Here is a 10,917-nt window from a genome sequence, read left to right on the forward strand (position 1 = left end):
TTCTTCATTTACTTTTTTTCCTCTTTTTTTCCTATGTCATCGGCTCACTAATGTAAAAAAAAATAACCTAACTCGAAGGAAAAACAAACGGGTGTGTTTACATTGATTCTGTAACGGGACCTAACCTCTCCTCTCTCCCTGCTTCCTCGCCGTCGCCGCCTCTTCGCCGTCCCCGCCTCTCCGTCGCCGCCGCCCACGCTCGCAGATGACGACGACCAACTGCGCGCTGCTCATCCGCAAGGACCAGCACGCGACCAACGGCGTAGTGCACCTCATCAGCAACATCCTCGACCCCTCCATCGGCACCCTGCAGAACGTGGCCGACATGGTGCTCAACATGAGTGTGGGTGGGTGGGTGGGGGATGGGGGGCGGGGTATTTGTGTGTGTGTGTGTGTGTGTGTGTGTGTGTGTGTGTGTGTGTGTGTGTGTGTTTCTTTCTTTTTAATTACTTTACTGATTGATATGTACTTACGTGTTTGTCTCTGTCTTTGTCTGTTTGTTTGTTTGTTTGGTGATCTGTTTGTCTGTCTGTGTCCGTGTTTGTTTGAGCAAGAGAACATAAGAACATACTGTTGTTAATGTATCTGTGTCTGTCTGTCTGTCTGTCTGTCTTCTGTCTGTTTCTCTCTCTCTCTCTCTCTCTCTCTCTCTCTCTCTCTCTCTCTCTCTCTCTCTCTCTCTCTCTCTCTCTCTCCCCCCACACTCCCCTTGCTCACCCTCCCGCCTCCCCGCGCAGGACGGCCGCTTCACGGTGCTGGCTGACGTGCTGCAGCGGAATGGCTACATCAACGTGCTGCGGACCATGCAGGGCTCCGTCACCGTGCTGGCGCCCTCCGACGAGGCCTTCCAGAAGCTCTCAGAGTCGCGAAGGGAGAAGATCATCAACGACAGGGAGGCACGACTAGGTGGGTGAGGGGAGCTGGGTTGTTGGTGGGGTATGTTACTGTGAGGGTGGTAATGTGTGTGCCTGTGTGGGTGAGGGAGTGTGGGAGAGAGGAAGGAAGGGGAGGAGAGGGTATATAATTGTCAGACTACGTGGATGAGGAAGGGTGTATGGGTGATGGTGAGTGGATGAGGGAGTGTGAGGTGTTAGAGTTGGTGTATGAGTGTCAGGCTCTGTGGGTGATGGAGAGAGGGGAGGTGGGGGAGTGGGCTGACGTACTCCGAAGGGCGTCAGGGTGATGGTGTGCCTGAGTGAGAATGGGGGAGGGAAGGGAAGGAAGGATAAATATTAGTGTTGGTAGAAGTGTTGATTAGGGTGACAGGAAGGGTGAGGGAGGTGCATTTTAGGTATAAGGTAGTATAAGCAATCGGAGGTGAGGGATGAGGAGGGTGGTGAGTGTGTGGTGGTGGTGATGACGAAGGTGGTGAGTGATTGTAAAGAAAATGAAGTTGGAATTGGATTAAGGGCAGTGTAGTTGTGGTAGTAGTAGTAGTAGCAGTAGTAGCAGTAGTAGTAGTAGTAGTAGTAGTAGTAGTAGTAGCAATAATAGTAGTAGTTGACACTGTGTTATGCTGTTTCATTTCAGTCAATTTTTATGTTAAGAAATTTCCACAATTTCTACCACAACCACCACCACTAACATCACCACCACTATCACCACCACTATCACCACCATCACCACAATCAGAACCCTCACCACACCACCGTCAACACCGCCACAATCACCACAACCCCATTAACAACAATCACCTCCAATTTAGACGTGACACACCTGTGGTGCCCCGCGGGCCGCGACACCACTCGTGTCATCATCATCTTCTCCGGCAATATTTTCCGATGACAACAGCGGTATCGACCGCTAAAGCACAACACGGACTCCAACACATGATTGTCCCCAAACGCACTGTTCATTTACCAACCTATACACAATTGCCCATTAACGCACCCGCTTAACTCTCTAAGCCAAAACACAATCAACCGCGGCCAAAACACAATCAACCGCGGCCAAAACACGATCAACTTTGCTACTGTGAGTATGGAGTGAAGAATTACCATAGAGGAAAGCGTATCTAACATATCTATTGTGTTCTATTATCTTAGTTTTACTTAGGATTATATTTCTATGATACTTTATTGTGTGAGTTTTTACTCAATATTATACCAGTGCTAACGTCAGTAACCAATAGTGAAAGAAAACCTGAAGACTCATTGAGTCTCGTAAGCCAGTCGCTGGTTTAAACAATATTTTTACCCTTTGTAATATTAAGTAGTATTAAGGTAGAATAAAATACATATAAGAAAGGCGACACCGTTTCATCACCCCATTTATGAACTCCTTTAAATACTCCTAAAGTACCAGAATTTTAAGTCAAGTGTCACTAATACAAACAGTGTGTCGTCTACCTTGTGTGCCCGGATTACGGGTTACAACACACCCAATTCTCTTTCATCACCATCTCTTGTGTCTCTCCAGCCTCCTTCTCCTCCACCTCCTCCTCCACCTTAACCACTTTAATCCTCCTCCTGTTCCTCCTCCTCCTCCTCCTTCTCACTCCAATCTCAGCACCACCACCACCACCAATGACATCACCACCACAACCACCATTTTTCGTCCTTCAACCTCACCCCACGCTCCGACCCCTCACCTATCTTACCCCAACCTTCACCCCACCCCAATGCAGATCATCACCCCCCAACCTTCACCTTGATCAATCAGCATCCATTCCCATCTCTCCCTTTGCCTCCTCCATATCCCTTTCTTTGTATATTTCACTCCCCAATGACCTCCCTAACAAACACATCCCACCACATACCTATCTTTATCTCATCTTACCTTCCCACCCAGCATCTGTTATCTTCACCCCCTTTCCTCCCTTTCCCTTTCCTCGTCTCTCTGCCTTATAATTCTTAGGTTGGTATTATAAGATACTTTTACTTCTCCACATCAGCTATTTCTAAAGGTCAAAGAAGGGGTCAGCCGGGTACTAGTGAGTGTTTCTTTAGTTTCATGGTACAGCAGAAGGGTCAAACTACCATCAGGGTTATAAAACAACCCCTGGAAATGCCCACAGCTCCTACGAAAGCCTTGTCAAATGGGTGTTCTTGGGCGACGAAATATCTTATAATACCACCAAATTAGTGTCATTCCCAACATCACCCTTGCTTTATCTTAACTTCTCATCCAGCATCCGTTCCCTTCACTCCCTTTCCTTCCTTCTATCGAATGGTCGGAAAAATGGCAAATGTCTTTTAATGTTGACAAATGCAAAGTCATGCACATTGGGTCCCAAAATAGTAACCATACATACATCATGAATGGGAGACCTCTGCAAGCGATGCAGGAGGAAAAGGATCTTGGAGTCACTATCAGCAGTGACCTGAAACACGCGAATCACTGTAAAAAAGCGTACAACAAGGCCAACATTATGCTCGGGTTCATAGCGAGGAACTTCGAGTGTAAAACACCAGACGTGATGCTATCCTTGTATAATTCCATGGTAAGACCGCACCTCGAGTATGCAGTGCAGTTCTGGTCTCCCAATTACAGAAAGGACATTGCTCTACTGGAAAGGATTCAGCGACGCGCCACAAAGATGATTCCAACCTTCAGGGGTCAACCGTACGAGGAACGACTCAAGCGACTCAATCTCTTTACATTGGAGAAAAGACGCCTACGAGGGGATATGATTCAAGTCTTCAAGTATCTAAAAAAGTTCAATAACGTCGATTACTCCAAATTCTTTGAACTGCAAACCAACTCAAGAACTAGAAATAACGGTTTACCCATTCAGTCGAGTCGATGTAACACAGACATTGGAAGGAGTTTCTTTTCAAACCGAGTCATCCGCCACTGGAACAATCTTCCCTCAGAAGTAGTAAATGCGAATACCATCAACTCCTTCAAATATAGAATCGACCGTCATTTCGCTGCGTCGGGAGTAAACTGAATAACGAGGGGCTTCCATCTGCTCCTCAATATCGAGGTGCTTTCATCTGCTCACCAAGCCCCAAGTGGCGGTCGAGCAGATTAAATCACCCAAGCGGGCGACCTCGTAATGAGCCAATAGGCTTTCTGTTGCCTGCATTTCCATGTTTCCATGTTTCTCCGTTCCTTTCCCAACTTCCTTACTCTCTCATCCCCGACATCACCCCTTCTTTACCTTACCTACTTACCCAGCATCCTCATCTCTCCCCAAATTTACCTTACGTACCCAAAACAGTCCAGCATACTTCACATTTACCTTATCTGTCCTACCTTAACTTACCTTACCAACCTCACCTCCTCACCCAGCATCGTCCCCTTTCCCCAACTTTACCTTACCTTCCCAAAACAGTCCACCATACTTTACCTCATCTGCCTTACCTTACCTTACCAACCTCACCTCCTCATACAGTATCATCCTCCGCTCTCCCCCAACAGCCCTGATCCAGAACCACGTCATCCCCCACGTCATCTGCGAGTCCGCGGTGACTGGGGAGCATCGCGTGTCCACCGTCTCCAGGGACCGACTCACCTTCTCCTGTGACATCTCAGGCACCTTCGTGGAGACAACCAAAATGAGGGGCAACTTCAACCTGGGGCAGAACGGCATCGTCCACATGATCGATGACGTCCTGCTGCCTGATAGAGGTGTGTGTTTGGGTGTATGGGGGGGAGAGGGGGAGAGAGAGGAGTTTGTTGGAGAGTGGGTGTAGGTGGGCACTGTGTAGGGGGAGAAGGGAGAGAGAGGAGGGTATTTATTGGTAGGGGTGTGGGGGGGTACTTGATAGATGGAGGGGGGAGGGAAAGGGTAGTTGTGTAATGTAATCATACATTCATTAAAAAGTAAAGAGATATACCCCCGTGAGATCCCGGGGCATTACAGTTGTTGAAGTGGTGTGCGGTGAGGAGGGAAGGGATGAGAGTGTGTGTGGGGGGTAGTGGGGGGGGGTTATGGGTGTGCATGTGAGTGTGTGTGGTACGTGAGTGGGTATGCCAGTGTGTGTGTGTGTGTGTGTGTGTGTGTGTGTGTGTGTGTGTGTGTGTGTGTGTTCTTGGAAATCTTAAGCCTCATTGTTTTCTCTCATACACATTTAATTAAGCACACCTTCATTCACTCTTCCTGTCATATCATTTTGCAACGCTGCCTATCACTACCCTCCCTCTTCCCCTCTTCTTTAATGCCTATTCTTGTACTTTATTTATCTTCTTTAATAATCTTTTTTTTAGTGTATTATCACATTTCTATTCTTACTCCTTCTCTTTTTAATCTTCTTTCTTTCTTTCTTTACTTACCTCCTTTATGTCTCATCCACTCCTTTCCAATATCTATCTTGCCCTTCTACTTTTCCTTTTTATATAGTTCCTCCTTAACGTCTCCCTTAATTCTCTATTCTCTCTCTTCTTTCACAAATCTATCGCTTTCTTGCTTTATTCTCCCCTTTCTATTTTTCTATTTCTATTCTATTCTATTTTTTATATTTCTATCTATTTTGTTGTGCCCCCATCTTCCATATTCGTCCTCCCTCCCTTGTTTTACATTCTAATTTTCGTTCCCTTTCCTTTCCCTCCCTTCCCTCACCTCCGTCTCTCTCCCAGCCAAGAACCTGCTGGAGCTGGCGGAGAGTCGTCAGTTGCACACCTTCGTCGACCTGGTGAAGAAGGCGGGGCTGGAGGAGACGCTCACCCACACCGGGGACTACACCTTCTTTGTGCCCGACGAGGCCGCCTGGTATGGTAGGTATTAGAGGGGGAGGAAATATAAACAAGCTACCCTTAAAATTCATCCTCTATCTTGGCTTATAGAAAATGGTAGTATTGTAAGGGGAAGTTATGTAAAACGAGGTGCTCGATAGGGCAGATCAACATTGTTTATGATCAATGACACTTTGCGTACGAGGAACAATGGCGTAAAACTCAAATGTAGAGAAGTAAATTCAGACTGCACCAAATTTTTCTTCACCAACGTTGTAGTGCGAGAATGGAATAAGCTCCCACCTTCAGTGGTCCAGTGTAACACGATTGACTCCTTTAAAAACAAGCTCGATCGTTACTTCCTTGAACTTATTATTAACTACAGTTGAAATGCAACTTTTTGGAGCCATCTGATTAATGTAGAATCACTTAGGTTTAAGGACAGACCACCTAGTCTGGACCATGGGGTCTGTGTGGTCTGATTTTCTATGTAAATCTATCTATGTAAATCCTCCTCTTGCAGCCCTCGACTCCCAGGTGCTGGATGAGGCTCGGCGGGACCTGGACCTGGCTGGGCAGCTGGTCAGGTTCCACGGGGCGTACGGCCGACACCTGACCAACGCCATCACCGACAACCAGGTAAGAGAGATGGGTAGAGAGATAGATAGATAGGTAGTGAGATGGATGGATACATGGATAGGTAGATAGATAAAGAGATAGGATGATAGCTAGAGATATCTACAAACACCCCCACCTCACCATCATACTCCTACATACATCTCACCACATCACCACTACATCACAACACCTCACCATCACTACACCATCACCACCTCACCATTTTTTCACTACCTTACCACTTACATCGAGTAGCAGGCCTTTTTTTTTTATTATTGTTTCCTTTTTTGTGCCCTTGAGCTGTCTCCTTTGCTGTAAAAAAAAAAAAAAACTTGGGAGGGGATATCCAGCACACCAGTACCACATGGGAAACACTTCACTATCCACCACAGAGGCAGAAAAAGACATGGGACTATAATATGTTACCAGGCTACCAGGGAAGGCCAAATCTGTGCCAATCGCAGCGGATGGGCTAACCCCTCCCTCCTTCAGGCCATCATGACGCTGAACGAGGAGGACCCGGTGCGCCTGCAAGTGTGGCGTCGCGGCCTGGGGGTGGAGGACGCGCGCATCACCGAGCCCGACCTGGAGGCGCAGAACGGCGTCATCCACATCATCAACAAGGTCATCACGCCCTCCAACCAGAGCATCGATGACGTCCTCCGCTCTATCCCCGGCCAGAGCTTCGAGTAGGTTGGGTTCGGTTGGTTTAGCTCAGGCTGGGTTAGTTTAGCTTTTTTTTTTTTTTTTTTTTACGTCTTCGCCTGTAGCCCCGGTAGGCTTTCTTCAGGGGCCTGGTGGTCTGCCCAAGCCCGTCATGGCGCAGGCAGTTTTTATAGTGGCGCCAGTTATGCTTGTCTCATGCTGCCCCCCGGAACTCCTTCTTGATTCACTTGGACGGTTTCCTCTAGAGTCTAGAGTCCGTGTTGACGACTGGTCTTCAGGACAGCACGTGGGTGCTCTTTAAGCTACAGTCACACTGACTTTACGACCTGCTAACGACCACCCGCGACCCCAAAATGCTGCGATTCACACCCACCGCTCCCCGACCACATTGGTGGCAAAGTAGTCGTGCGACCGAACGGCTACCGACGGTCGTTTAGTGTCCGTCCAGTGTCCGTCCAGTGGGTGGCCGGACGGCGACCATGGTAAGATTCACACCTTGACCTCACACCTGGAGTCAGGCCAAGACGCCCCCCATACGCCGACCGGTGACCGACAGAAAAGGACCAGTACGCGTCCTGTTGCAATGAGGACGGCGACCTCCCTTAACGACCTGCTGCTGACGTGTTACAGTAATATAATCACCCAGTGTGGGGTTCTTGAAAGGCCTGGACTTCCGAAAATCCCGTAAATTCTCAGCAATAAAAATATATAAAATAAAATAACTGAAAATTGAGTTATCAGACTCACAGCCCCTCTAGTCCTTATTATTATTTAAATATCTGACCAATCACATCTCTCATAGGGTAAGCAAAAGCCAGATAAGCGTGCTCTTAAGTTTATTGAAAACAACAAAGAAACTCGCTGGAAATTAAGAATAATTAATTAACACCAAGCACACAGCAACCTAGTAGCTATGCTAAAACATCCTGGCAAATGGTTACTTAGCTGTAGCTGGAAGAAGGGGGAAGCCACACCCTGATCTTCCTCGTGGTCCGTTAGGCCTGGAGTCCTTCTGTCCTCTTCTCGTTCCTCACTGCAACGCGCCGTGCCCTCCTTACCTCCCAACGTCTCCCCTCGCCTGAGTACACAATCACTCTGGAATTGTGGATACTACAGGCAGGAAAACCCCACGATGGACAGCCATCCTCCAGCGCACCTTACAGCCAGCAACGGCATAGACCATGTTCCCATTGTCCTATAATATATTTTTCTCCTTGAGCATAAATATCTTCATATGCCATTTATCCCTAACCCGAGGACAGGATAATTTCTTTACAATAACTAAATAACATGCAAGTCCTCTGTGATATGTATCTATTTGCCATTTCTATATACACCTATATATCCATATACCACCATTTTTTTTTTGTTTCCATATTTTAACTTAACTAAACCATGTATGTATAACCATACCATTTAATACATGATCATGATAGTATTTTCTATTATATATTATTTCTCATATTATATTTCGTTAATAGCTCATTCTCCCGGGAGTTTAGATATTAGGAATTTTTTTTGTGCACTTGTCTTTATTTGTTTATACACCATTACTCTAGGTAATGTACCCATGTGACAATTGTTTAACTTGCATTTACCTGCTATTTGTCCCTTATGGGCTTATAATCCTGTAACCCATTCATTATTTTTTTTTCCCATTCCCTTATACTGTGTACTTCCTTTCTCGTCTTCATACTTTCTATACCTCATTTGGCCCGGCCATCCTTGTACATAGAGTTTTACTTTCATCGTGGCGTGGGCGCCACGCTAGCCTGACCGAGCATTGTAAACATGTAAATATTACTCCTAAATATCTATCCGTTTCCGCTTCTTCTCCCTCTATCTGTATAAATCCTCTTAGACAAGGCAACCTCATGAACGAACGACGACGCACATAGCTTGTGCGGCTGCCGAGGGCAGTCATCATTTCGTCTCGATAGAGTTCGCATCACACGCTCCGTGTAAACCACAAAACCAGTAAAAAGACAATTTAAGCAAAGACTTTAACTCCAAACCTGCCAATTTCCATAATTTTCTGCACAAGTGTGGCAGTTGTTGATGTAATCAATGATGTCGAGCCGCATACGTGGCCAATAATATAACAAACGGGCTTGCATCAAAGCTCTACTTTTTCCAGGATGTCCTGCATGAGGGGAAGAATGTATGTTATGCAAGATCATAGAGACTAGGCTTTCTGGTACGACGATTTGTGTAACTTCCCTATGCGGACCGTATTTAGTTGTGATGTATGTATTCCTGACGAGGATGCCGTCGTTGAGATCAAAGTCAGTTAAGGGTACAGGTAGCGTTGGCAAGGAATTGGGGTCGCCACTCTGCAGATAGTATAGGATGGGTTGACAGAAGTTATCTGTTTGTTGCGCTGCGCGTATGGAATCATTCAAAGTTGGGTCATGAGTTCGACTTGGGTCATCAAAATGATCTACATCCATGTCCATTATCGCGCCGATATTTCTGGATAGGGCGTCCGCTACCTGATTTACTGCTCCAGGGACATGAGCAAATGAGGGATTAAAGTCTTGGACAATGAGGCTCCATCGGGCCAATTTCCCCGTGAGGGTTTTAGTATTGAATAATTCCACCACGGCTGCGTGGTCGGTTCTGACATGGATATTGTAGCCATAAATGATGTCACGAAAATGACGTAATGCCCACACGACCGCAAGGGCCTCAAGGTGGGTAGTACTGTAGTTTGATTCTGCTTTGTTGAGCGTGCGACTTGCATATGCTAGAGGTTGTAATTTATTTCTAACATCATATTGCATGAGAGCGGCTCCTAGGCCCTTGCCACAAGCGTCTGTGTACAGGAAAAAGTCTTTTGTGTGGTCTGGGTAGGCCAGGACAGGCGGGGATGTTAGTGTTGTTCTAAGGTAATCAAAAGCTTCCTGATGTTCCGCTCCGTGTAAGCCACAAAACCAGTAAAAAGACAATTTAAGCAAAGACTTTAACTCCAAACCTGCTAAACTTATATTGGTGGCAGCGATTATAAAGCGATTACAAAGGATTTCTCATAAAATAATCCTGGCCTACACAAAGCGCCTCAAATTACGTGGTGACTCCTTAGTGGCAACGACTCCGTGAACCAGTGTGAACTCAAGCACAACCTCTCTACAATTACGGGATTACTACACTCCCTATGAGACGACAACAAGCCCCATAGCTAGTACTTGCACCTACGTCGTGTCACCACCTACATTGTATCACCAAAACAACAATCTGTGCCGCCACTCAGCAAACGTCCGTAACCAGTCTACCCAAAAATCCCACCTCAATTAACGGGATTAACCCCTGCCGAACTCCCCCAACCCTGTATCTTCACAGTCACAAGAGGAGGAAGAGGAAGCTATATTCGTAGTGACAAGGTAGTAGCCGCGGCCAGGCAGCTCAATTCCAGTGCGTCAGCAGTCTGCGTCAGCGTGCCGTCAATCAAAAGATCAGCAACACCCGCCCCCGGCTAGAGGATCACGCCGCACAATTTTGGTTTGTCACCTGAACTATCACTAAAGTAAGACGAAACGTTGTTCCATAATTTAGTACATGTACCGTCGAAACCCCCCACTTCAAATAACATTCTCACCCTCGTCTCCCATTCTCCACTAAATTACCCTAATATAATCGCCACTTCATTTGTTCTTAATCCCATACACGGATTACATTTAAATTCCTATCCCTACTCTCTTGTAATCCATACCGTTCGCCTTCAGCGCTCCTCCCCTCCCCGTTCACCAGCCCTACCCCTCTTTCGCCTGCGGCAGCCTGTCTTACTGATCCCAGTGATATGTGTCGCCATCTGCACATCTGCTGATCCCAGTCATTTATGCCCTTGTACCGAACCAATCTTTCCTCAAGCGACCTCACGACTGCTTCACACCCAAGGTATCTTACCATTTCCTTACGGATTACCTACGAATCTTCCTATAAATTTCCTTATATACGTCCTAATATCTCCCCTACATTACAGCTTGTGCCGGAGAGCAGAGAGAAGTGAGTTAAACC

At 46.6% G+C, this 10,917-nt stretch overlaps 1 protein-coding gene across 1 annotated transcript; it reads left to right on the plus strand.

Annotated features, from left to right (window-relative positions):
* The first annotated feature begins 205 nt into the window (after positions 1 to 205).
* Positions 206 to 6,930, plus strand: LOC126986554 (transforming growth factor-beta-induced protein ig-h3-like). The gene is made up of 6 exons (XM_050842822.1): positions 206 to 343; positions 738 to 906; positions 4,366 to 4,575; positions 5,524 to 5,661; positions 6,143 to 6,258; positions 6,730 to 6,930. Exons 1-6 carry the CDS (start codon positions 206 to 208, stop codon positions 6,928 to 6,930), a joined length of 972 nt encoding a protein of 323 aa, XP_050698779.1.
* The last annotated feature ends 3,987 nt before the right edge of the window (positions 6,931 to 10,917 follow it).

The sequence above is a fragment of the Eriocheir sinensis genome, chromosome 62 (genome assembly GCF_024679095.1).
Source record: "Eriocheir sinensis breed Jianghai 21 chromosome 62, ASM2467909v1, whole genome shotgun sequence".
NCBI classification, from domain to species: Eukaryota; Metazoa; Arthropoda; class Malacostraca; order Decapoda; family Varunidae; genus Eriocheir; species Eriocheir sinensis.

Coding starts and splice junctions, on each gene's coding strand:
- LOC126986554 (XM_050842822.1), top strand. CDS start 206: ATGACGACGACCAACTGCGCGCTGCTCATCCGCAAGGACCAGCACGCG. Junction 344..737: donor ACATGGTGCTCAACATGAGT/GTGGGTGGGTGG, acceptor CTCCCCGCGCAG/GACGGCCGCTTCACGGTGCT. Junction 907..4,365: donor CGACAGGGAGGCACGACTAG/GTGGGTGAGGGG, acceptor CTCCCCCAACAG/CCCTGATCCAGAACCACGTC.